Here is a 27,800-nt window from a genome sequence, read left to right as displayed (position 1 = left end):
AACTTTCAAGTATGCTCTCAGCATCATTCAGTACAGTCGCCATACTGTACAGCCTCCAACTTCCCTGTTTGTCCAAATGTTCACTTACGTCAAAGTACACCCTCCCACGTTCATGCTAACGTGGCTTTCCGGCCAGTCCACAGAGCCGGTTTGGCGTGAAAGGCACCCGGCACGGAGCAGCCGTTGCTGGGGACGGGCTGTAGGTGTCACCTCCGGGCTCTGTCCAGAGCGGCCTGCGTGGCGGCCCCTAGCCTGGCGACAGAGCGCGGGGACGACAGCGAGTGCACCTGATAAACACAATTTCTTAACGTGATAGAATTCTAATTTTTAACCTAAAATAGCCACTGGCTACCATATAGCTAGTGGCTACCATATCAGACCTCACAGATCCAGAACACCGCTTTAAGGGGACACTCTGAATTCCCACTGGCCACCCCCAGGAGTGCATTTCCCTTCAGAGCTACAGGGGGGCCCGTCTCACACACAGAGGAGCAGAAAGGGGAGGGAGAGCTTTCTCAGCTTCTGACAGGAGCGGTGCCGCCAGTGTCCTAGGAGCACACACCCTGCGATGGGAGACGGCAGAGGTCAAAGGGGGCGGGTAGAAACAAGTTGGTGGAAGACAGAAGCAAACATAGGGATTCCGGTAAGAAGCCCTGTAGGACCAGCGCTTTCCCATCGCGGCCATCGAGGTGGTGTCACACCTTTTTCTTTCCCTCTGGCCCCAAGAGTTGGGCTGCCCCTCCTTCCTCCCACTGAAGAGCACCCTCCGCTCTGGTCACTTATGCAAGCACCAAGCACTTCCTTGGTTTGCTAGGATTGTACACTGCTGGTGATGTTACCAAGGAGACTCACAGACCCTGTTAGGTAAGAACAAGTTGATGTGACAATGTCACAGGCATCTTTGACCCAACGGACTGAAGAGTCGTCCACATTTCAGGGGAAATGGGGCCTCAGCTCTTGCAGACGCTTTCCCCCCTAGAGCTGGGCAGGGGTCTGGCTGGGGGACAGTCTGGGACTGTCGGTGTGGGCGGCAGAGCTGGGCCACGAGGCCCACAGCCAGCAGGGGTCAGGGAGGACCCGTGGCCAGGGCCCCCCTCCCTGCTGCAGGGCCCTGCTCTTGGGGACAGAGGGATAGAAAAAGGTGTGAGCACCACCGCGATGGCCACGATGGCCACGCGGATGTGGGGTGACGGTGCAGCGCTCCGTAAGTTACGCCCCGTTCGCTCAGACCCGGTGCCTGAGTCGCTGTGCTCACCCTTCACATTCCGACCAAACATCCTCAGTTCTGACTCCAGTGGGTCCACTGCCCAGCTCTGTGGGTAACCTCTCCCCCAACAACAGCAGTGACGTCAGGGGGCCCGTCAGTTCTCCAGCTCACCATCCTCGGGGCACCCCTCCTGGCGGGCACCACAGACCCCACTGGCACTTCCCTGACCTCGGGCCCCTCCGGCCGGCATTGCCTGAGGACAGCCAGGGCCCTCAACCAGCTCATCCTCTCAGCACTAACGCAGCCCCCAGGCCTCACACAACTTGGTAAAGTAGGTATTACTAGTCCCTGAATACTGGCCAGTGCGAGCTGTGTCAGGGCTTCGAACTCACGCCCAGTGGCCTCGAGAACACGGGGTAGAGGAGGTGAGGCTGGGGAGGAGCAGAAGTCCCAGTGGCATTCGCCGCGTAAGTCTGAGGATCTCCTGGCTCTGTCCAGGCTCATGATCGAGGATTATATGGAGGAACAGAGCATGAATTAGGGCCAAAGTCTCTGACAGAAGTGCAATATGCCCTTTATTTCAGATTCATGTGAAAAAAGGAGATCATATGAAAGGGGCTCGTCTGCTTATCCGGGTGGCCAAGAACATCAGCAAATTCCCGTCACGTAAGTACCGAGAGGAGCCTGAGCCACATTCCTGCTTTCCTGCGGCACGGAGACCTCCCTCACTGCCCGCCAGCCTCTGTCCTCCGCACTGTTACCCCCGCCCTCAGCCTTCCCAGAAGCCACAGGACAAGCTGGGAATTCACTGGGACTCACACAGCTCAGCACGGAGGGGGTCAGCCTAGGCGTTACCCAGAGAAAGACACAAGGGGAAGGGCGCACGGCTGCATCTGGGGGACAGGGGCAGCTTCCAGAGCCCCTCCAGGGGGTCAGCATGTGACACCACTGATGCCCTGGGGTAGGTGCCCCCTGCTCAGCACGTTCCGAATTCCCAGACTCCCAGACACGGAGCTCAGCACGAACCACTGTTTGTGGCAGAGTTGGGGCACAGGGAGCCCCTCAGTCAGTTCTGGAAACAGCGGGAACTCCTCCCAAACCCAAGTCCCCAGATGCCAGCCAGGGCCCAGCCTTTCACGCAGGGCTTTCAAAGGACAACCGTGTCAAAGCCGCACACATGGGCACTACTATTATATTATCTTCCCTGTTTTACGGACAAGCCAACGGCGGCAAAAGAAGTGAACTAACACTTGCCCAAGATCACTGTCGTTCAAATAAGTCTGTAGGCCCTTTCCCCTTTCTAAAGACATTCTTCAGGGAAGAGACTGTCACCTTCTACGATGGGGGTCAACAAGCGTTTTCTGTACGGGATCTGAGGTCAAATGCCTGGGGCTTTGGGGCCACATGGTGTGTCACCATACCCACCTGTAACACACACAAACAAATGAGCATGGCCGTGTTCCAACAGAGCTTTATTTTTATTTATTTCTTGGACAATGAAATTTGAACCTCATATTTTTCACAAAATATTTAAAATTTCACAAAATATTATTTTGATTTTCTTTCAACCACTTAAAAATATAAAAGCCATTCTTAGCTCACAGGCAGATGTGGCCCACAGGCCATAATTTACCAACACCCGCTCTCTAATGTGCTCCTTTTTGTTACATGGAAAGTGTACACCATGCTGGCAAAGGTAGCACAGGTGCTTGTAACTGCTGGTGGATGGATACTGGCATGGCCTTTCTGGAAAGCAGTTTGTGCTAAGAGTATTTTTTTTAAAGGGTCATGTTCTTTGAGACAGTAATTCAACGTCTGAGTATCTGTCCTGAAGAAACAGGCACATGCAGAGAGGTTAGTACATAAAGGATTGCTCTCTCTTACTACATTCCTCAGCCGTCCTGTCAAATGCAGAAGTATCTGAGGTGTGTAAGGATCCACGTGACCTCCAGGGAGGGCAGGCCTTGGCTTACAAGGCAAAGCGGCACCATCAGGGGGAGACGTTGGATGAGCAGTTAGCCTGACTGCTCCTCATTCAACAGATCTCGGTCCTTTGCCAGGAGAGGCAAATGCAGAGAGGGCTGGCCTGCCTTCCTCCCGCTGGGACTGACGTCACTCCCCCGTTTGTATTGCAGACGTGGTGCCGATCCTGACGTCCACGGTCATCGAGTGCCACCGAGCGGGCCTCAAGAACTCGGCTTTCCGATTCGCGGCCATGCTGATGAGGCCCGAGCACCGCAACAAGATCGACGCCAAGTACAAGAAGAAGATCGAGGCCATGGTCAGGTACTCGGCGGCAGTGATGCCCCCCGCCTGGTCAGGATGCAGCTGCTGGTGGCAGCAGGAGCTGCCTGGGGGGCGGGGGCGGGGCAGTTAGGATCGCACTCGGCTCCCAGCAGCGGAAAACCCCACGTGCCTGAACACGTCGGGATTTGGGTTGGTAGGTGCCGTCCAGCTTTGCTATCCGGAGCATAGAGTTCCCTCCACATGGCTGTCTGCCACCACTCAACATCACAGCCCCATTCAAGGCAGGAAGAAGAGGGAGATTAAAGGATGGAAAGGTCTTTGCCTTTTAGAAAGGACCCACCCCCAGGACCATTTACATCTCACTGGCCAGTTCTCTACCTCTGGCTGCAGAGCGTACTGCTGAGTAAAAACAGTGCTGGGCCGAAGGAAGAACGGCTGTTCCTGAGGCCTCAGTGTCTGCCACAGAGGGACAAATAGTGAATATTCCTCAGTGTAAGAAACTTTATAATTACACATCCTATTGCCAGAAGAGAGGGCATTTCCAGACCCTGTGTAGGCCCCACGGCACGTAAGGCATCTCTTCACAAAGCTGTAAGTGGCCTGGTTTTCCAACACAAAAAGCACTCGTTTCGCAGAAGGAAAGATGAATTGCAGTCACTCAGTGACTCCATACTGCACTAGTTCCAAGTAGGATGACATTCGGGGTGTCTGTTCGACCCACTGTGACCAGGCCCCCAAGTGACCTGGATGCCGGCCCCGCAGCTGCACTGTAACGAATGGCAGCGGGGGCAGGTGCACTGTGTTAGCCGGGCTGGGACTGACCGTCATGGCAGAGAACTCTAAGCTGGACAGGGCTACGTGAACACGCCTCTTTAAAAAGGTGATGAGCCCTAGGAGCTTCACACCACATCAGACTACCCCAACATGCCTGCCTGCACGGAGCGAGGTGGGAGGCCATGCTAGAGCCGTTTATCCCGCAGCCCAGCCCCGGGCAGGCCTCGGTGCTAGCTCCGGAGAGATGCACGATCACTCTAGAGCCGTGAGGCCCGATTCGTGCCTGGCAGCCACAGGTCACTCCATTTAAATTAAATCTAGAACTTAGTTCACCACTCCACCCATATTTCAAGAGCTCAACGCGCCATGTGGCTCATGGACAGCACAGCAGGACCTTGCCACAGTCAGAGATTTGCTGGACAGAAGGGAGATGGCTAGCTCACCACTCCAGTGAGTGAGGAAGAGGGCAGTAAGCCCACCCATGTTCTCTGCCATTTCATGCGCCCTGAACTCCAGTCCCCAGAATGGCCCACGTAATGCTGCACTCTGACCACTCCCAATTCCTCCTCCTCCTCCCTGCGCTAGAGCGAGGGCCTCAGAGTCCATGAGGAAGGAGGGATGTTTCACTTTCCTAGTTTTCCAAACAGGCCTGTTCTCTGCTCTCCACCTTACTTGGGAAATGAAGTGTTTTTAAGTGACACGTGGTTCTTCCTCACAGGAGACCAGATACATCCGAGGCGGAAGAGGTCACAACCCCGTGTCCCTTCTGTAAATGTCTCCTCCCAGAATGTGAACTCCTCTGTCCTGGTTGTAAAAACAACATCCCATATTGCATCGCAACAGTAAGCTTCTTCATAATAATTTCCCTTTCTCTGCATATCTATTTATAACCCATTTGAATGTGTGATTTATGAACATGTTTTTTACTTCTGAAATATCAATCCCTCAAATTTCCTGCAATTTTTAGCATGTAATTTTATGGTCAACAAAGCTGAAAGTTATATTCAAAGCTTATAATAATTTTAAAAAACAACAAAGCATGTGATTGTTTGAGTATCTAGAAGGCACCGTGAGGCAGTGCAGCACAGTGAGGGGATCAGATGGCCCTGCGCTTACATCCTTTCTCTGCCACTTCTTGGCTATGTAACCTGCTGCAGTCCGGTTTACCTTGCAATTTAGACAGTGTTTCTCAAAACTGAAAACGTCTTCTATACACAAGTCTGATAAATAAAACCTGGCTTTAGTCCTTTTGATGCCATCTCTTTCTAGTCAGTTTCCACCTATGTGAACTATCAATTTCCTAATTTAGAGTGCTAGCTTTTAACTGCAATCCCATTATTATAATTGAGTAACGGTGGGAGTTTTAAAACTAAAGATGAATTTTACTCCTACTCTGTTTTAGGGCCGCCATATGCTGAGGGATGACTGGACAGTGTGTCCACATTGCGAATTCCCTGCTCTGTACTCAGAATTTAAGAGGTAAGTGTGCATCATTTCACTAGCTCTCGGGGTTTATCCAGAAATAGGCCTCATTCAGCTGCTCCTGATCCGAAACCTCATTTGTTCATGTTCCTAAAGATCTCTAAAGATTCAAATTGTTTTCTTAGAACTTCTCTGACTTTTGAAAACATTATCCTGAAAGGGGATCTTGCATGACACTGAGTATTCCTAATTCTTTTTTAATGTCTCTAATTCTTAAATTGCATAATGAACATATACTAGAAGATGTAGACAGGAATACTCCTTTTTCACAGAACAACACAAAGGAAAAGAAACGTATTTAATCTACTCTGCCTTTTCATCTCCAAACAGCATGCTAAGCACTGAAAGCACATGCCCCATGTGTTCGGAAAGACTGAACTTTGCTCAGCTGAAGATGGTCTCGGACTGCACCCAGTACCTGCAAACAGAGGTGGAGCCGTGAGCGGAATGTGCAGGTCAGTGCCAGACACCCCTTCCCGGGCAGAATCCACAGCTGTACAGCTTGTATTCACTTTGGCTCCTTTTTGTGACTCACGTCATTTGTCAGATTTGAGCACCACAACAAAACCTCCGATTCATTTTCTTACCGCTGACACGCAGGCTGTGGTCCCCACAATGACAAAGACTGTCAGGGAAGCCGTATCATGCATTCCACCAGGGCCATAACATATCACTAAGTGTCAGGAGGTTTTCAATTACTGATTCAATCTCTTAGTAATAAGTGATCTAGTCATATTTTCAATTTTTTCATGCTTCAGTCTTGGTAAGTTGTTTCTAGGAATTAATTTCTTCTAATTCTATCAGCATGTAATTGTTCATAGTAGTCTTGCATTTCTATGGTATCACTTGTAGTATCTCTCACTTCTGATTGAGTGCTGTTTGTCTTGGTGAGTCTGGCTAAAGGTATTTTGTTTTGAAAAAAGCAGCTCTTGATTTCATTGACCTTTTTTAGTCTGTTTCTGCTCTGACCATTATTTCCTTCCACTACCTTTCAACACAGTTTTTCTTCTTCCTCTAGTTCCTTGAGGTGTGAAGTTGGGTCATTTGAGGTTTTGTTTCTCACTGTGGACCTTGGGCTCATATCTTCCCTTTAGAACTGCTTTTGCTATATATCCTAAGTTCTGATTTGTTGTAGCTCCTTTTTCATTCATCTCATTTATCGCTTGGCTTTGATTTCTTCTTTTGACCCATTGGTTTGTTCAGTTTCATGCTATTGAGTCATATTTGTGAATTTTCCAAATGTACAGCCAGCCACTGTCTTTTGATAAGAGAATTTAGTCCATTTAAAGGAATTATCAGTAGGTGTGGACTTACTGCTATTTTCCTAATTGTTTTCTGGCTGTTTTGTCAATGCTTTGCGCCTTTCTTCTCTTGCACTCTCCCTCTGTGATCTGATTTTTTTGTAGTGGTAGCCTCAGAATTCTTTCTCTTTACTTTTTGTGTTTTCTACTAAAGGTTTTTGCTTTGTGGATACCATGAGGCTTACATGAAACATCTTTTTTTCTTTTTTTTTTTTTCTTTACAGTAAAACCTCGATATAACGGACTAATTTGGGCAAGGGGGTGTCCATTAGAGCCAAAAGTCTATTATGTAATAAAGTTTTCCGATGTGTTAAAAATTGGCAAATTAGCTAGTTCACCTATTTTCACTTATGTGGACACATTTGTGTAATAAAAATTAAGTTTGTATGAAAAGCTTAATTTCACAGAAAAGTTTCCTGCAATGTATTACTATAACTTTATCAGGGGTCTTCAAACTACGGCCCGTGGGCCACATGCGGCCCGCAGAGGAGTCTGATCTGGCCCGCCAGGTTTTTTGGGCAGTGAGCGCAGCCAAGGTGTTACAGTAGGAATTAGTAGTTCATATAGTCCGGCCTTCCAGCTCTCTGAGGGACCGTGATCTGGCCCCCACTTTAAAAAGTTTGAGGACCCCTGCTTTAGATTTATACTAAATAGGTCTAGTAAATGTGTGCCTACACCAGTCACTGGGAGTAAATAAATGCACACGGTTTTTTCTCAGTGCGAACGCAGTAGCGCATGGTGAATGTCAGCAGCTCGCATTAAAAGCGCTGTAGAAAGTCACCAGGGGACAGCAGAACCAGTTACTGCACACAATGCGGTGCAATCACATGCTAATCATTCGCTAAACATAACGAGTAGTGACTCCTGGATTTAAATGTAGACTAGAGTAGCAGATATGTAATATTTATTTATGTAGGCAAAATTACTAGTGTTTCTTCAGGATATCAGTCAGCAACTATATTCAGGCTGAGTGAAAGCCCACGGCTATTAAGACAAGCAAATGGACATCTTCTGTCAAGAAGGTTAAGCGTTTTGTCAGCTGCCTGTGTGGAGCCCCGATGGCAGGTGAAGAACCCTCCCTGGAATAGTCCTGGGGGCCTGTGAAAGCATGCTCTGCAATTACAGGGTGTCCCTTGGAAAGCAGCAGCGAACACCAGAGCGCCAAATTTGTACCTGAGGTCCTTCCTGGGAGACGCCAGCGACCTAGTCAGGGCAGAGGGAGAGAACAAAGATGAGGCCTGCAGGTCTCTGGGGAGTGCAGTGCTTGCCCCTGGATATATGTTACACGACAGGCCCGCTCTTGGGCTGTCGCTCTCAAGATAAGCAAACAGGCCTCTTTCACAGAAAGACTGGATGCATTTCAGTCTGCCGCCTGTGCTGGCCACGTGGGTTCATGCAATCCCGTTCAGAACTATTCCTTAGTTACAGGTCTTGTGGGTTCAAGGCCCATTAGCAGTCAAAGCAAGATGTTTTGAGGGTCTCTTAGTTGGAAGTCTTAAAATGCAGGTGCCAGCTGTGGAGCCCAAAACCTTCATTCCTCAGGAAGAACCTGGAAGTTGTGGGGTTTATAGTAAGATTCTGTCTGTCTGTCTCTCATTTCAGTGTGGGTTTTTCTGTCTCACTTGCTGTGTCACTTGGCTAGATCCTGGACTTCACTGAGAGGGAGCTGGCTATGCAGTGTGTCACTGTGGGTTTGCTGTGCCTGCAGGAGAAAGTAGTTCAGAAGCCTCCTACGTGGTCATCTGTGGGTCAGGAGTGGAACATGGTTTAGCTGGTGGTCTTCTCAAGGCCTCACAAGGCTGCTGTTGGTTAGAGCTGTAATCTCACCTGAGGTTCAGTCTTCATCCAACCTGTTTGTTGGTAGAATTATTTTTAATTGATTTCAGAGAGGGAGAGGGAGATGGAAACATCAATGATGAGCATTGATCGGCTGCCTTCTGTAAGCCCCCGACCAGGAATCGAGTCCAGGCATGTGCCCTTATCAGGAATAGAACAGTGGTTGCTCTAGTCCAGGGGTCCTCAAACTTTTTAAAGTGGGGGCCAGATCACGGTCCCTCAGAGAGCTGGAGGGCCGGACTATATGAACTACTAATTCCTACTGTAACACCTCGGCTGCGCTCACTGCCCAAAAAACCTGGCGGGCAGGATCAGACTCCTCTGCGGGCCGCATGTGGCCCGCGGGCCGTAGTTTGAAGACCCCTGCTCTAGTCAGTTATAAACTGAGGATAAAATATAGCATTTCTTGTGGGAGGATTCATTTGCAACTCTGCCACTTCCCAAAGTAGGACATTGTGTTTTTAATAATCCTCTGTAGAATCTTAGACTGTGGTGTCACTGCTACTCACAGATTGGCTCAGTGCATGATTATGCATGTCCTTTTGCAAACGTCACTATAAATATTTTATTATACAACTAGAGGCCCCATGCATGGATTTGTGCACTGTGCAGCCCCTTGGCCTGGCCTGCAGAGATCAGGCCGAAACTGGCTCTCCAACATCCCCCAAGGGGTCCCAGATTATGAAAGGGCATAGGCCCGGCCAAGGGACCCCACTGGTGCACGGTGCACAACTGGGGCTGGGGAGGGACCACAGGAGGGCTCCAGAGCATGTCTCATCTAGTCTCAATTAGCCAAACCCAGCAGCAAGCTAACCTATAGGTTGCTTCTGCCCCCTGGTGGTGAGTGCGCCTCATAGCAAACAATCAGAACGGTTGGAGGCTTGTATTGTATAGGATGAGTACCAGTTGAAGCTTTTGTTCACTGACTCCTTTTAGACAAGGAATCCTTAATAACCATTTCTTTTCATTAAAGTTTTTCCTCATTCTTCCCAGTAAGATGGGCCATTACCATCCTCACTTCATAACAGAGGTTCAACAGCTTGTCCACACTTTGGGTTTGGGTTTGGGGAAGGGGGAGAATCTGCCTATATTTTAATCTTTTCTAATTTAAATTCTTTATTGTTGAAAGTATTACCTATGTCTCCTTTTTTCACCATTGACCTCTCCCTCACTGCCCCCCTACTGTCTGCGTCCTTTGGTTGATCTCTTATCTCCCCACCCCCAAAGCTCAACAGTCTGTCCTTTGCTTGTCTGTGGATCTATTTTAATCATTTTAAGTTCATTATATTCCACAAATGAGATCATGTGATATTTATCTTTCTCCAACTGTCTTATTTCACTTAGCATAATGCTCTCCAGGCTCATCCATGCTGTTGCAAATGATAAGAATGTTTTCATTTTTACCACAGCATAGTATTCCATTGTGTAGATGTACCAGTTTTTTTAATCCACTCATCTGTTGGTGGGCACAGGCCATTTCCAAGTCTTAGCTATTTTAAATTGTGTTGCCATGAACATAGGGGTGCATATATCCTTTCTGATTGGTGTTTCTGATTTCTTGGGATATAGTCCTAGAAGTGGGATCACTGGGTCAAATGGGGGTTCCATTTTTACTTTGAGGAAACTCCATACTGTTCTCCACAGTGGCTGCACCAGTCTGCATTCCCACCAGCAGTGCCCGAGGGCTCCTCACACCTTTTTAGTCAGTTGCAAGACCACAACTGAATCACAATGCTGATGACAGACTGAAGATTTCTAACATGGGAATGTAGAGATCCTGCTCCACATCCCATAAACAAGCAAAAAAATCTTTAGTGTGCTTGGCTTATCACTAAGTGCCAGTGTTACTGAAACCCTTCTAAAGGCGTATGGGCCGTGTTTGTTGTGCTTTCTAGGTATGTTCCTGGGAAGACAGCATTTTCCCGTTAGGAGGCTGTGTTTGTACCCCTGATGGACCTTCTGGGTACAGAAGACAAAAACCAAGGTGACCTTTCCAGGTTGCCCCTTCAACTTCTACAGAGTGACAAAACAATAACATATAGCACTGCTGTTATTACACTTTGTATATTTCCTCTTCAAAGTCTTACACATTGTATGTTCTGCACTGTTAATAGTAAACCTATGACATAATTGTAAATATTCAGCTTTTTTGAAGTATGTCCTTTAAAATAAAATTGTTAACTATTTGTAATGTTTCTCTGGATTTGGAGACAAAAGAAGGCAGCTTGAAGTACACTGTGCAGCACAGATATTAACACTGTTAAACGTTTCAAATAAGTTTACACAAATCAAGACTATGTAGCCCTTAAAAAAAAAACACCCAAAACCACTAAAATCAAATATTTGAGAGAATGAAAATGAAACTAGAAGCTTATAGTCATTATGTATATAGACCTGAGTTGTTCCACTGTGTACTATGGAATTCTTGTCACAAAAATTAAATCATTTCATTTCCCCTGAAGACAAAATTATTCAAAATCTTTCCCAAGGTGCTTGGAGCATTCCTTCCCCATATCACACACCACACTCTCCCTACATGCTCCCTTGCCATCCAAGGCCAATGTAAGTACAGGCTAAGCAGCTAACAGAAAGGAACAGTGTAGCCTAACTTAAACATATCAGATGATAGGTCTTTGCAGAATAGCTACCAGCATTCTGAGCGCTGCAGAGGTGCTTGCAAGCCTAGGGGGCAATCCAAGTTCCCGCATGCATGATGCCTCCAGCTCTATGACCTCTTCTTCCCTCCCAAAGGCCTTGGCCTTCCTACGTGAGACGACACAAGTCATTACCAATAAGCCCACCCACTGTGGGGATATAGGAACAAGAGCTGCTGGCACTTGGGATCTGTGAGGTTAAGTACATTATATCCTGGGAGTTTCAGGCCTTCGACACTCATTCATGTGCATAATTGTACCAGAACTTACTTAGGAAGACACACTTTATTCATGAACTGCCTGACTTAAAAAGATGGAGGATTTAGTAGTTTGTTATAGATAACAAAATGGCCAGCATCCATCCAATGCATATCCAAAAAAAAAGCAAATATGCAATTTTATGCTGCAAAGATAATGTGTGGCATCTAGTGGCTCCAATAAGGATACAGACCCCTTAGAGTCACATCCAAACTGCTGTGGAACCCAGTTCCTACCTCATCCACATGCCTCAGAGTCATGAGGGCTTCAGCCAGGAGTCAAACAGACCCATCTTGTCATTCTCATATTTTTAAAAGCACATTTATAATCTCTAAAAGCAAAATTATTCATCTTAATATAAAAATTATGCCAATCATATGTAAAGCATTTATAATTAAAATCATGAGCAAATGAAGGACACTGTTCACTGTTCCGACTGCAAAGGTAGTAGTCCCTTTGCTGTGAGCACAGAGCACTCGGGCAGACATGACCTGCACATCCAAAAGAGCAGCAATAGAAGAACAAGCGTAAGGAACTCACACTCATCCCCCTGGTTGGGTGAGGCAGTCGTCAATCAAGGGAATCTTCACTGAAGCAGAGGTTTCAAGCCAGGCTTGAACAGAGAGGGGTGCGGCTCAATAGGAAATGTTTTGTTCCCATAATAAACTTAATCTACACGAAAGACATTTTTCACATGGCAAATACACTTTTAATGTCTCATCATCCAAAAAGACTCTCCATTCCTTAGAGACAGGAATCAGTATCCTGATCCTGATTTTAAATTCCTTTCCTCACATTCCTCTTAGCAATTACTGACAAGATTAAAAACAGCCAGACGCCTACACTCCAGGCTAGTTCCACAGCCTCAAGGCCACTCAGCAAGGACAGTTACAACAAAGTTCCAGGAGGGTTTGTGGGCTCCATCACAGAACAGAACCATCTCCCAGGGACAAAGTAAACAAAAGCCAGTGTTCACTCTGTCCTAAGCCAGAGTAAGCCTGAGAGTCTAACCCAAGTAAGCCCCCAGGTTTAAACCTGATGGGTTGAAACTCAGGGAGGACAGGAAGGACTAGCCATCATTTTGCAGCCACACCCTCTAGTAATGACAAAAAGGCCCCGCCACAAAATTCCGTTCACAGCATTCACAGCCGTGATGAAGCTGGAAATCAGAGTGCTAACTCTTCAATTGCCAAGTTATGTTTACACAACGGGTTAGTAGTAAAAGTAACTTCTTTTATCCAATCATTTGCAAATTAGTAAGAAAAATCATATACCAACATAGTATTTTACTATACAAGATGATCGGTTTAAGAATTTGTACATGTATCATATGGGACATTTTTATTCCTAATTTACATTTTGCAAGATACTTGACAATGTACAAAAAGAATACCCAGTTCTAGGTGGTGACTGTTTTGTATTATGATTTATTTACAAAATTTCACCACATAATAGTAACTATCTTTAAAAAAAATTCAGGATTGGACCTGTAAAGGCCAGTAGAATAAATTGTTAAGCTTACAAAAGCTGCCTTAGTACCACTGTTCTCAGGCATATTATTGTTAAATAAAATCTAATTCCAAAGCCCACTTGTAGTTTCTAATTCTGATTATACACAGTCATTTGAAGCACAATCGAATTAGATGGACAGGGGACAGCGGAGGACCCACGCAGTCCTATCAGCCTCTATAAGAGGTGTACATCCGCCCACCGGTTACATCCTGCTAGCTGTACCACCATTTATCGGTGACGGGACCACTCGGTCGCCCTATTGCGGTTCCTTTGGAAAAAATAAGGCATCCTCTAGACCAGCTAGACTGGTCACAGGGGGAGTAAAAAGTGACTGTCAGTAGTGAAAAACAGTTTCATTTCTTTGAACCTTTTCCTTTTCCTTTTCCTTTTCCTTTTCTGGACTCCTTATCTTTTTCTGATTTTGAAGGCTTTGAAGATTTTGTCTTTTTCTGTTGGGAAGGAAGAATGCAGAAAATAGTTAATATCTGTGTTTATGAGTAAATGAAGTAAGATCATCTCTATAAAAATCTTTACCTGCAACTTAATTAGTAAAGAAGAACAGTTGCAAATATCTATATATCTTTAACTACTGCCACCCCCAATGAGCTTAATTTCAATAAACTAGTTGTAGCCTTTAAAAGATAGCCATAAAACTAAAAAGCTACTTAAAATCTACAACCAACATATGTTCCTCATGTATGCAGTTTCTTGGATTTAGATCATAGATATATTTAGGAAAGACAAAATAATCAAGACCTAATTTACAAACAGGGTAAAAAGTTATTTTTCTTTCAGTTTCAGATTCGAGAGTCTAAACATGTCCAGTTTGAGGAGAAGGGAGGAGACAACCCCTTATGTCTACACAAGACTAGACAGGAAGAAGAGCTACCCGGGCGAAGGCCACTATTCCGACCCCTGCATGCACAGACCCAGTGAGGGCAAGGGCGATACAGGAGGATACAGACTACATTCTTTTGCCAGCAACAGTGGGCTGATGCCATAAGTGATTTTAACCTATTCTAGCAAAAGACAGGGATGTTTGCTCTGAAAAACTTCTATAGGCAGTTCAGTGTCTATAGCAAAACAGAAATAACAGAAGGGAGAAATGGTTTCATTGAAAATGCTTTTCTTGGTTGTGCTGTGAAAATGTGTGCGGGTAAAGCACAACCAATGACCAAAAGAATAAAAATCTTATTTTTTCTAACAGAGAATATGACCACCAATATGATGGCCTATTTTCCTGCTCTTTGGCTCTTGCACTATCATTAGAAGCTGTTTATAAAAGGGATAGCTAGCCCTGAGTGGGTGGCTCAGTTGACTGAACGGTTATCCCGTACAGCAAAAAGGTTGTGGATTTGATTCCTGGCCAACGCACATACCTAGGTTTTGGGTTCAATCCCCTGTCGGAGCACATACAGCAGGCAGCCAATCAATGTTTCTCTCACATTGATGTCTGTCTCTTTCTCCCCACCTCCAAAAAATATCAATAAACATATCCTCAGGTGAGGATTTTTTTAAAAATGAAATCTCCACCTTCAACTGTGATGAACAAAAAGACTTAGAAGTATTTTCAGAGCTTACTATGCTACTTGCTAAACAGGCCCTGAATAATTTCTGAAGGTAAATTACACAGAAAAGATCAACTATTTGCAAGAGTATCAGAGCTGCTCCTCTCTGTAGCTTAAGATACTACCTTGATCATAGCATCCATTTCCACAGCGTCTTGCTCTTTGTCATCAGACTGAGAATCGTCCTCTTGGAACTCCTCACTTTGCTCAGTTTCCAGCGCGGGGCCGGTGCTGTGTCTGGGAGCCTTCACTGCCTGCAGCGAGTACGGGGTCAGGTGGGCTTCCTTGTTGTAAGCTCTCGTAAAGGCTGCCTTCACCTGAGAAAAGAAATGGAGGATTTTAAAATCTAAGTGCCAGATAATCCTTCTGAACTCTGTACGCCTACAGATTCTGAAAGACCCTAAGAGCCCCTTAAAATTATTTGCAAAATATTTATACATCTATATGTGTGTGAATATATATATATATATATATATATATATATATATATGCATTTTTTATGGAGGTCCATATTCTTCATATTCTTAATAGAGCCCATGACTCAAAAAGATAATCAGTATTTGAAAACTTTAAGGTAGACCCCAAAAAAATCACTTTTAAGTCATCATTTTTACCTATTCAGTGCTCTTTGCAGTTCTACAAGTGATAAAGTTAGTCAGTAATCAATAAGTCAAAAAAGGCTCACAATAAGGTACAAGATAAACCTGGCCTTTATTTACCACTTTTACTGATAGTGGCTAGTTCAACATACTAAATAACTTGAAAAGCCTTAACACTGAGCTTCTAATCATTGTAGAATTAGTCCATGAATTCAAACTGTAGACGTCTCCTGTGAGAAATTACCCACAACCATTGAACCAGGTCAGAATTCTAGAGAAGGCAAGCCACAGATAGCATCTTCTAAAACATCACCAAACAGACAGACACAAAGTCAGGTATTAGATAGTACATATTCAGTTATGTCACTTCAGTTTTTCATGCTCATTATGTAAAGTAGGGGGTGCATTACTACACATAGATTATCCAACTGGAATACTGAATCCACAGAACAGGCAGACTAAGTGTAACAATCCTCAGCCAGTTAGCACTTCTTTCTTTTTCTCCGTTCCTTCACCTGGCTCATCTGCCCACCCTTACTTATAAGGAATATATTTATATAATATATTCCTCAACTTTCACATCTTGCTTTTCCACTCAGCATAAAGCAAAGATAAACATACAAATTGTAAAATTAAATCCAGAAGTCTTGTCTTAATATTGTACTCAAATACTGTATTTGGAAAGCATAGGCCATAGAAGCAAAAAGCACTGAAAAAGCTAAGCCTTTACAAGCATGGAAATCACCTCTGAGGTGCTCCCAATACGAACCTGTAATTATTACAGTGATGGGGGCCATCGGGTGACACAATTTACCTTGGGATCCAGCTTGGAGAAGGGACTAGGCTTGCCTCCCCAGCTGCTCATCTCCATGATATTCTCAAAGTCTTCTTTCGTCAAATAATAGGCATCCATAAGGGCAACAACTTCTTGTACTCCTTCTACCCCTTGTGAGGCCAAGGGCTGTACAAGAGCATCCCGTACATGTGATAGATAATCCATATTTACGGTCCTTTTGCTGGAGTAAGTTCTTAAACCAAAACAGAAGACACACCTGTGGTCAATAGCGAACTACCACCAATTCAAGTCACAGTGTGCATACCACCAGCTACTGAGGTGGGAGTTCAACCCACTTTTAATCCTGCACCATGGAATGCCTCCCATGTCACAGCTGGTGCAGGGAAAGCCTAGTGCTACCCCAGCAGGGTCATGTATAGACACCAACACGCTCAAAGGGAGTTTCTTACTTACCTGCATCAGAGAATGCAAACCACAAATGGAGGTTCTGCTTCCATCCTACTCTTTAAGGCCCAGGCAACAATACTGTTTCTATGTGCTCATACTTCTTACAGCCAACAGCGTCCCTAAAAGTCAGTGAGACTTCCTACCTAAAGCGCCACTACCACTTCCTAAGGGTCTGAAAAACCTTTTGCTCTCTGGATTGTAACATACAAAAATATGTATTAAAGCTACCTTCACATTTCCTGACACTGTTACTCTGAAATTTTTAGTACTAGAGCAGGGTTTTCACCAAATCTAATAAACTGCCAAGAATGGCCCTGCAGTCTGGCCAGGGAAAGACAGGGAAGCTGTCTCCAACCGGCTGGGAACTAGAATGCTATCACAAAAAAGGCTGTTTTTCTTCTATTTAAACACTGTCGCTTAAAGACAGAAAATAGCTGAACAAAACAGTATTCCCAATGTCGCCAACCTAAATCTTCCAACCCAGCTGCCACCATCTTCAAACCAGGCAACTATCTATCTGTGTGTACTTCAAACAAGAGCCCTCAAGCGCTGTTGGCTCCAGGACCCACACTAAAATCAGAAAGAAAATGAAAAATCCTTTTAAAAACTGCCTATGCCCCTAGCTGGTTTGGCTCAGCGAATAGTGTCAGCCTGTGGACTGAAGGGACCCAGGTTTGATTCTAGCCAAGAGCACACTGGCATCCACAAGGGAACGGGTTGCGGGCTTGATCCCCAGTGCGGGGTGTGCAGGAGTCAGCCGATCAATGATTCTCTCTCATCATAGATGTTTCCCTCTCTCTCTCTCTCTCTCTCTCTCTCTCTCTCTCTCTCTCTCTCTCTCTCTCTCTCTCATAGATGTTTCTCACACACACACACCTTACTCAGGAGCATTTATCTAGTTAGCAATAAAATCAAAACTAAAATAAAAATCTCTTGACTAATGCTATCTTTACTAGATAAAGGCTAAATACATTGCACTGATTAAATACCAAAATGGAGTTTTGCCACTTACCTGAGACTCATGTGCAATGCTAGATCCTGCACAAGACGATCGTGTCTGCCGGTGGACGAGTGCTTTCCCAGCCAGCTCGGGAAGGTGGGAAACTGAGTCATGTAGCCCCGCATTAACTCTCCGGGAAGAACACTGGCATAAATGGCCTGGGGGGAAATCAAGTGCAGGCACAATTTAAACTCAGTCAACGTGGCTTCCTGAGCTTCCAAGCAGTCTTTGGAAATGAAGCACCAATGTCCCACATTCCTAACTCCAGGCCAGTCGGGCCCTTTCCCGCTCTGATCTGTGGTGTGGAAAACTTATCCCAGAGAAAACTGGTTATGGTAAACGCCTTGGTCCCATATATGGCCCTAAGAGATCATCTTGCCAACTCAGCCTCCTCAACCACCTGATCTCATGACACCATTCCCTGTGGATGCCAATGTCAGAGAGGCGCATGCTGGTCTTTAACATAAGCTATTGAAGGCACAGGTGGGCCAAAGCATGGAAAACCTAACCACTGTGGAATCAAGCTAACAGAGAATAGTGAACAGGGGTGTCCTTAAATATCTTCTATATCCAGGGTTTCACTTTTAAAGCTGGAATTATACATACATTTTAAATCCTGCTTTATTCTAATAACTAATTTTTTCATATTAGTTCATCTTTACAAATAATTTCAAAGGTGAAAAAATATTCTAGTCAAGAGATTTTACCATAATTCATCATTCTCCTAATGCTGGACATAGAGAGTCTGTCCAATTTTTTTGCTTTTGGAACTAATGCTTTCGGGAATATTTTTGTAAATTAAGCTTTTTCTGTGTTTAAAATTACTTCTTTAAGGTAAATTTTCAAAAGCACAAGTATTGGGTTAAAAAAAAAAAAAAAGGAACACTTTTAAAACTTAAAAGAATTCTTTATATCCAGAATGAGTCCTTGATTTTTTGTTTTCAAACAATGTGTGGTAGGGTTCAGAGAAAAGTAGACCATCAGAAGTCCCTTGTTTATTACTGTATAAATAATAATACTGTATAAATATGCAAAACTCAAACAAGAACAAGTACTCTTAATTATGAATGTTGGCCAAATTCTATTTTGAGTAAAAGATATCGACTGAAGTAAAGTACCCATACACAGCTGCCTCTTTAGCAAGAAGAAAATGAGAATCCACGTATTAGAAAGTGGCTACAGATCTCCCCTGGCTGCAGTTCGAGGAACAGCCACTAGGAACCATCTGCGAGAGCCACGAATGGCAAAAAAAGAAATGCTCTTAAGATAAAACAGAGCAAATGTAACGTTTTTTAAAAATATTTTTATTGGTTTCAGAGAGGAAGGGAGAGGGAAAGAGAGCAAGAGAGAAACATAAATGATGAGAGAATAATTGATTTGCTGCCTCCTGCACACCCCCTTCTGGGGATGGAGCCCACAACCCGGGCCTGTGCCCGTGACTGGAATTGAACCCGGGACCCTTCAGTCCACAGGCCGATGCTCTCTAGCCAATGAGCCAAACCAGCCAGGGTGAGCAAATGAAACTTTTGACACATCTTAGTTAAGACCAAAATCTAATGATCCTAATTTCCATATGTCCATTTACATAAAACCATTCTGACACACTGAAAAATAAGGCCAGATTAAGAAACAGACAATAGTGACCACAGAGTTTTGGTCTCTACCAGATGGTATTTTTGCCATAAGAGCCATTGTGTTTTTCTGGTATTTCAAATAACTGCAGGAGCTGACAGCTATTTTGTTCTAACTGAAGCAGAGCCTGCGTGCGCTCTAAGGAGAGCACTGTGCTTACCTGTGTGGGCAGAAGACTCCAGTTTTGCTTACTCCGGATCTGCCGGTCCACTAGGTCACCGTCACATATGCTGTCTGCTGCTCTGCTTAAAAGCATCAAGTGCTTTTTCATGTCCCCGCTGCAGGATAGACACCAGTCTGGATTACACCACTGTGTACACTCCCCTCCCCTCCCTCTCGGCTACCTGGCCTTCGCAGGGCTAGGGAGGTACCAATTCCAGCCCTCACCAGCTCTGAACTACTCACCCCGCAGCTACAGGCTTCACGTGCAGGTAGTTCTCCTGGACAAAGAGGGGCGCTATTGAATAATCATGAAAAAAGAGATCGGATTTGTCCACAAGCGACATATGAGCAGTCTCCTCTCCAGCTGCAAACACCTTCCGGGCAACATCAAACGGGCCCTAAAAAGAAAGAGCCAACAACATGCAAATGCTGACGAGACAAAGTGGTGGCAAAGATGTGGAGCGGCAGCAACTCTCATGCATGGCTTCCCTTTGAAAGACAGTTTGGTGGTTTATTACAAAACTAATAAGCAAACTGTGGTACATCCAGACATGGAATGTTATTTAGCACTAAAAAGAAATGAGCTATCAAGCCATGAAAAGACATGGAGGAACCCTAAATGCATACTACCGAGTGAAAGAAGCCAATATGAAAAGGCTACACAGTATGATTCCAACTACATAATATTCCAAAAAGGTGAAACTATGAAGATAGTAAAAAGATGGGTGATTTCCAGGGTGGAAAATGCAGAACAGAGGATTTTTAGTATGCTTCCATGGCAGATACACGTTATTAAACATTTTTCAAAACCCACAAAATGTACAACACTAAATGTGAAGTATGGGTTTTGGGTAATAATGACGTGTCAGTGCAGGTTCATCAAGTAAACAAACGTATCGCTCTGATGGGGGATGCTGACAGTGGAGGAAGTTGTACGTATTTGGGGACAGGAGGTTATGGAAAATCTCTGAACTTTCTGTTCAATTTAGCTGTGAGCCAAAAATTGCTGTGAACATTTTTATTAATATTTTTTAAAGGAAGAGGGGGAAATACTGCTTAATTATTGTTCTAATAAATTCTAAATAGTGACTAGATGAAATAGAACACTGAGATCAGTGATAAGACCTCTAATTTCAGGAAGGTTATTAAATCATTAAAAACACGAATGAAATCTATACATCAAGGACTGTGAAAAAGCCACTTTGTAATTATTGATGCATAATTATAATTTAAAACTTCCCCTTTTCAAAATTTACAATACACATTGATAGTCCTTGAAAAGCATTTCATTTGAATTAGAAACACTTTTAATAGTTGTCTGTATCTCTTATAAACATCCATAGGTTCTATAGGCGTGTCAAGGAACTACAGCCCAACCAGAATTAAGTAAGAAATGGAAATCCACTCTACCAGTTTGATGTCCTTTTTGGCTCTCTGAGAGTCAGCCTTGGCCTGGTCATAGGTTAACGCCTTGCTTCGTGCACACCACATGCTCAGGTTGTGTAAAACCTAAGAGAATTGCAAATAAGACAGTCATGGTGGGACAAAACTGCCACTCCTACCCAGCCAGTGTGTCTCAGTGGTTGAGCATTGACCTATGAACTAGGAGGTCACGGTTCGATTCCTGGTCAGGGCACATGCCCGATCCCCAGTAAGGGGTGTGGAGGAGGCAGCCAATCAATGATTCTTCATTAATGTTTCTATCTCTCCCCTTTCCTTTCCTCTCTGAAATCAATAAAAATATATTCCACTCCCCCTCCTCAAACTGCTTACGGCATTAATTCAAAAGAATTCTCAATTCTCATATAATATATATTAAATTTACCTGTCTGATATCTTGATTGGATCCCAAAATTATTTCATTCATAGCTGGAGGAGGAATTTTCAAACCCTCTTTAAATGCAATCGACATCATAGCACCCTAAAATTGACAAAGGAGAATCTTCAATGATTTTTTTAAACTTATAATAATCAGATATTTTAAAAATATTTATCAGGTACTTTTAAAGTTGACCTTTATATAAATAGGATAGTGTAATGGGAAAAAAATTCCAAACAACATACCTTAATCTGTTCAACCCGAGGTCTTTGAAAACGAAGATCAAAACAATAATGAACCAAAGAGCGAATTTTAGGATGATTTCTATCATTGCACATACAAATAATGGGAATTTTTGTATGTTTTATCAGGCCAATTAGTTCCTAAAAGGCAAATTTGCAACACAAAAATAATTATTAAAAAAAAAAAAATACCACAGAATGTATGCATTTTCAGTTTTAAAAACCACCTCAGCAACATGCTTGAATTGCCATAGATGCCACATAATAATATTTAGTTCTTTATATTTTTTGTGGAAAAAAACACACACTAAAATCCCAAAGTAAATCCCAGCCAGCGTGGCTCAGTGATTGAGTGTCCACCTATGAACAAGGAGGTCAAGGTCCAATTTCAGGTCAGGGTTTTGTGGGTTAGATCCCCAGTGCAGGGCCTACAACAGGCAGCCGATCAATGATTCTCTCTCATCACTGATGTTTCTATCTCTGTCCCCCTCTCCCGTCCTCTCTGAAATCAATAAAAATATATTTAAAATAGATAAATACCAAGAGGGGAACTGCGAAAAGGCAGTGCTTTCATTACCTGAATCCCTCCCCTGTCCTCATTGCCCGCCATGCCGTCTACTTCATCCATGATGAGGGCGTGTTTCATGCTCACTGCAGAGGCTGCTCCACCTGGCCCACGGGGAGAAGCAGTGGGAAGGGTCAGAAACAAAGGAACAGTTGTTCATCAAACACTGCTGCTTTATAAGCAATTACCGTATATTTCGGACCATAAGACGCACCGGACCATAAAACGCACCAGTTTTTAGAGAAGGGAAATGAAGAAAAAAAGATTCTGAAACAAATAGTGTCCTAAAATATTTTATGTGCATTAAAACCCAACATCACAGTCATAAACACATGTAATCAACCCTGTAAAGTAAACAGCAGCATTTAGAACCATTTTAGAGCCGGGCAAGCACACAGAGACCACACAGAGCCGGGCAAGTAAAAAAACTTTTTTTTTACAGTATATGTGTAGGCTATATTTGGACCATAAGATGCAGGGACTTTTTCCCCCCACTTCTGGGGGGGGGAAAAGTGCGTCTTATGGTCCGAAAAATACGGTATATCTCACATTTGAAACTGATAACAACACATGGTACAAAATTCAAACAGAACCAGAGAATGCAGAGAGCAGAGATCCTCCCCCCAACCTGGCCACCAAGGGCACCCAACTTCCCTCTCCAGGGCAAACAGTATGAACAGACTCCTTATATCCTTTCAGAGATATGCTGTACATGTTAAAATGTATGCAGAAAAATATACACCTTGGTTTGGTCATCTTATATATTTTTGTGTTCTGTTCCTTACCTGTAGATATAGACCACCACACTTTTCAAGGCTGTTTAATAATGTTCCATTTTACACATCTATCATAATTTACTTATCTATTAATAAAATGTGAAGTTGCTTTCAATCTTTTGCTGTCATTAATCACACTAATGAATATCCCTGTGTATGACATTTTGCTTATACACAAATATTAACAGTGAACCCAAAATTAGGGTTTCTGGGTTAAAGGACACAGGTAATTTAATTTTGAGAAACACTGCCAGATTGCTCTGCTGAGCAGTACCAATTTACACTACCTCCAGCAATGTGTAAGAGGGACATTTCCCAAGCAAGTTCTTTTTCACAATGACTTTACTGTTGAAAGTACCAAGAAATCCAGTGACCTGCAATATACCACAGGTTCTAAACATGCACTGTGCAGTCCGTACTGGGCATCTCACTGTCCCCATAGCTCTGGCCATACTGGTACCTTCTCACTGTCTCCCCCTTCCCTCCCACTCTTGTCTGAAATAACCCCTTGAAACCACAAATGAGTCTCTCTCATTCTTTGAGGCCCTGCAAACAAATGTCCCCTTTTACTGCCACTTTCCCCCCAAAGCCTCAAACACAATCACTTCTTCATCTAAAGGTCTCTATCACCTCACTCTTTTTTCTTGTCCTCTTCACAGGATTCACCTGTGAATCCGCTAAAATCATAAGCAAAATACACAAACATGTACATGTATGCACTTATCACATTCTCAGACATTTCTAAGACCTAAAATAAAAGGTAACTATTGTCCTATCAGAGGTACATCAGAGGCTTTTCTTATTTTCTCATTGGCCCCAGGATTGATCAGGGGGCCTAGTACATAGTAGTGGTTACTGCACATAGAAATGAACTTGTTTTTCTTGCTTAACCAAAGAAAAGAGCTGAAAAAGCCACATACTTGAATAAAAGCCTTTGATGCTGGTATTATTCAGTGACTCAGCAACAACATCCTTTAAACTGTTCTTACTCCGAGTATCACTTGCATTCAGCTCCACGTAGCTATATCCCAATTCCTAATCAAAACATCGGAAACCATTATTATCACAAGGCAAATTAACATTTCCCCACCCTGAAAAAATAAGAGTTAAGGAAAAAAGAGGGAAGGAAAAAAAAATCAGAGAAGGAAAGAGGGGTAAAAAAAATAAAGTGTGATAATAACAGACAATGAGGTTAACTATAATACACCTCGCAATGAGTTTAAAACACCATATTCATCCATACCACACACACACACACACACACACACACACACACACACACAAACACACATTTAATTTTAAAACCTCTGCTGACAAATCATTAACCTGGAAGAATATATCCAAATAACCAATTTTTTTTTAAATTGATTTTTCACAGAGAGGAAGGGAGAGAGATAGAGAGCTAGAAACATCGATGAGAGAGAAACATCGACCAGCTGCCTCTTGCACACCAACGTACATGACCTTGACTGGAATCGAACCCGGGACCCTTCAGTCTGCAGACCGACGCTCTACCGCTGAGCCAAACTGGTTTCGGCCAAATAACCAATTTTACTGTTTGCTTCTTAAAGAATTAAGTATAACCATCCCAAGATTTCAAATATCAAATATATAATTAATCTATTATAAGATGCCAAAAATTAGTTTTTGACTTCAAGATAAATAATAAAGTTAAATCATTCTTTGTAAAATTCTATTATAACTATCCCCTGGATAAAAATCAAGTTATCATTCACTTCCCAAAGTTGATCATTATTTTGATCATAAGCCTTGAAAAATTCCTTAATTCCCAAAAAGGGTAGTGACAATAGTAAAGGGAGAAAAAGAGTCATGTTTGCTATCGGAGAGACTTGGGGGGAAATATATTTCTTTGGTTTTAAATGTTTAGAGTAGAAAATACATAGTTATTATACCTGTTAAAATTTATGCTCTTGTCCCCACAACAAAGATCAAAAGAAACCACCAGCTTATGGGAGAGGGCAGAGAAACCCAGCAATAAATTTCAAGTTTAAAGTCCTTCATTCTATCATTCTGATACCATTTCATGTATCATTTCATAGCCTTCTGATAAGCATAAGCTGTGGTTAGCTCTACCACACTGTCTAGATATAGCAGCCAGAGAGACACAAAGCAAAGGCAGGGTACCATATGCCTGGGCTCACACCGGGCCACCACCCTCCTCTCTCGTAAGCCCATTTCCATTTGTCACATGAAAATGGTAACAGTACACAAAATTCTTAGGAGGGTTTATAAGATACCTTCCTAAGAATTTTGTGTACTGTTACACTGTGTCTAAAGACTATTTATATTATCTATAAAGTATTACAGTAAATAGCACCTATAATTATAATGACAAATACTAAAAAAATATGAAAATTAACAAATATCCCCAAAACCAAAGGAAATTCTAAAGGTTTAACTTCAGGAAAGTATATGCACAGCAGGTTAAAATACATACACACCACACACATACACACAAGCGCACATATCCCCTACAGATGCCCACTCCCACGTTACTCTCCAGCTGAACGACAAGAGAACACCCACCTGACAAACCAGAGACGCCGTGGTTGTTTTGCCAACACCTGGAGGGCCTGAGAGCAATGCCGCTTTAAAACTAGAGCCATCGTCTTTGCCGGCAAATTTACCAAACTTTGCTGTTAGGAAGAAAGAAGTTCCAGAGTGTTAGCTATATTAGCCAATAGAAATTCAGGACTAATTGTGCATGAACTTAGCATAGAGAGCAGTCTCCAGTTTAATTCTAAATTTGCAGAATATTTTCTACATAGCATAGTTTTCACAGCACTTAGAAAAAGTTCTACTCCCTTTTAAAATAAAAAACTAAAACTCATTAACTTGAAAACTCTGATTTGAAACAATACTTTTATGATTCCCTTTGCTAAAAAGCACAGGTCATGGAGCAGACAACCGGGCTCCAATCCTAACTCCAACTACCCTCACCTCCGCCACCACCAGCTGGGAGGGCTTGGGAAGCACCCCTCTGGCCTGCTGCCTCCTTCACAAAATGAGGGTGACAACAGAAATGTGCCTGGTTGGGATGCCGAGGGATGGATGTGCCCAAGCAGAGCCTGGCCTGCCTCCATAAATGTTACCAAGCACAATCGGTTTACGCAATCACAAAAAGGAAAAATGAACCAAAGATGCTGTGCCTTCAACTATCCTGCACAGAATTCTTCCTCCGCTTATGGCACGGGTGCCTGACACACACAGGGTGCTCATACGTCCTCACCAGTGGCTAAGAGAGACTTGAATCTCCGGCAGGCTTGGGAAAAGCCTGCATCTTCTCTAGGCACACAAAGCACTATCTTCCCCTTTAGGGCAGATTGCTTGTGGTTTTGGAAAGAGAGCCAACTTAAATTTAACCTTGTATCATTACAATTACATTATCGGATACAAATAAAATAAATCGGCATCCTCGGCCAATGTCTACTGACCACACACATTAATAGCTCAGTCACCACTTTGACGATGACATTACTGGGATGCTCACTAAACTTTGCTTTCTTATTTCTTACACAATATCCTCCAGGGCTGAGGTTGAAGCTCAAGAAAACACTACCCACGTTTGTGATCTGAAACCTCTCAACTCCAATAACATTTTAGGCATTAATTGTATATTGTGGTGTTCATATTCCATGACAAATACATGGTGAGCAAGCACAGAACCTAGAGAAGCTAGGACTATCCGGCCTACCAAAAGCAAGGTTTGTAGGCTGCCTAATCTACAACTGTGCCTCTATTTGCACCTTTCCCCCAATCTCCTTGGTCTTGTTCGCATAACCTTCAGATCTTGGTACATGTACCCTTTCCCACCTAACACTCACCTTCACCTAAGTAATTCCTACTTGGTTTCCAAGTCATAGCTTAGATACCCGTTCCTCCAGGGATGAGAGCACACATCCCCATCCCTAACTACACACCTCCATCCCCTTAACACCTTACACTTACCCCTATAACAATACTTAGCACGTTCCATTGTAATTGCTGGTTCCTATGTCTGCCTCCCCCACTGACTGAGCTCCTTGATGGCTGTGCTCTGTTCACAGCACACCTCTGGAGACTATGCAGCACCTAGGTTCAGAGCAGGCTCTTAATAAATGCTTGCTGAAGCCGGGTCTGGTGCGGCCAGGCCTGAAGCAGCGGTTGCCAGGCTGGGAGAGGCCAGGCCCGGAGCAACCGGGTCTGGTGTGGCCAGGCCCGGAGAAGCAGCTGCCAGGCTGGGAGCGGCCAGGCCCGGAGCAGCGGCTCCCAGGCTGGGAGCGGCCAGGCCCGGAGCAGCGGCTCCCAGGCTTGGAGCGGCCAGGCCCAGAGCAGCAGCTGCCAGGCTGGGAGCAACCAGGCCCGGAGCGGCCGGGTCCGGAGCGGCCGGGTCCGAAGCAGCCGGGCCGGGTGCGGCCAGGCCCGGAGCAGCAGCAACAGCCAAATCCAGAGCAACTAGGTCGGGAGCGGCAGTGACCAGACCTGGAGCAGCTGGTTGTGGAACGAACCAGAGCAACAGAGGCCAGGCCCGGAGCAGCCAGGCCCGGAACAGCTCGCTCCTCGCCTGCCCCTGCCCCACGGCTGCCTCTCAGACATGGCTGGAAACTTTTGTGGGAACTTGAGGGTCTGCTGAATCAGGTGATGAAGGCTTAGATCTGGATGTGTTGAGTTAGTATAGGGCTGTGGTGTTGATCTGTGAGTGCCTTGGGTGGGGCCTGGATGAGGCTGGTTGACCTATTTGGAAATGTCTTTTGTGTAAAATGTATCATTGGGCATGTGGAGGTATTATTGATATGAGAAAATGCTAAGTAACTGATTTACTATCTGAAAAGGGATTTACTATCGGGGAAAGGGAGGGAGGAAGAGACTGAACATAAACTGTGCACCTATGGATGAGGACAATGGGGGATGGGGAAGGGGCAG

At 44.1% G+C, this 27,800-nt stretch overlaps 2 protein-coding genes across 2 annotated transcripts in view; one reads left to right on the top strand and one right to left on the bottom strand.

Moving 5' to 3' along the window:
• Nucleotides 1-11,890, top strand: part of WDR19 (WD repeat domain 19) — a 64,130-nt gene extending 52,240 nt beyond the window's left edge. The window contains 6 exon segments of the mRNA XM_084900491.1: nt 1,792-1,873; nt 3,343-3,493; nt 4,947-5,070; nt 5,631-5,707; nt 6,041-6,165; nt 10,743-11,890. Coding sequence (XP_084756617.1) covers nt 1,792-1,873; nt 3,343-3,493; nt 4,947-5,070; nt 5,631-5,707; nt 6,041-6,152 — 546 coding nt within the window. The 3' untranslated portion in view covers nt 6,153-6,165; nt 10,743-11,890.
• RFC1 (replication factor C subunit 1) overlaps nt 11,772-27,800 on the bottom strand; it is a 66,312-nt gene continuing 50,283 nt past the window's right edge. Inside the window, exons 14-25 of the mRNA XM_084900599.1 lie at nt 25,425-25,534; nt 23,798-23,912; nt 22,114-22,205; nt 21,540-21,677; nt 21,301-21,396; nt 20,886-20,984; nt 19,719-19,873; nt 19,474-19,591; nt 17,694-17,839; nt 16,253-16,466; nt 14,965-15,156; nt 11,772-13,720 (exon numbers count right to left, since the gene is read on the bottom strand). Coding sequence (XP_084756725.1) covers nt 13,625-13,720; nt 14,965-15,156; nt 16,253-16,466; nt 17,694-17,839; nt 19,474-19,591; nt 19,719-19,873; nt 20,886-20,984; nt 21,301-21,396; nt 21,540-21,677; nt 22,114-22,205; nt 23,798-23,912; nt 25,425-25,534 — 1,571 coding nt within the window. The 3' untranslated portion in view covers nt 11,772-13,624. The remainder of the gene's footprint in view (nt 13,721-14,964; nt 15,157-16,252; nt 16,467-17,693; nt 17,840-19,473; nt 19,592-19,718; nt 19,874-20,885; nt 20,985-21,300; nt 21,397-21,539; nt 21,678-22,113; nt 22,206-23,797; nt 23,913-25,424; nt 25,535-27,800) is intronic.

This window comes from Pipistrellus hanaki (genome assembly GCF_964339955.1).
Source record: "Pipistrellus hanaki genome assembly, chromosome: 1".
In the NCBI taxonomy this organism is placed as follows: domain Eukaryota; kingdom Metazoa; phylum Chordata; class Mammalia; order Chiroptera; family Vespertilionidae; genus Pipistrellus; species Pipistrellus hanaki.
The sequence above is the reverse complement of the archived record's forward strand: the minus strand, read 5'-3'. Positions and strand labels throughout refer to the sequence as shown.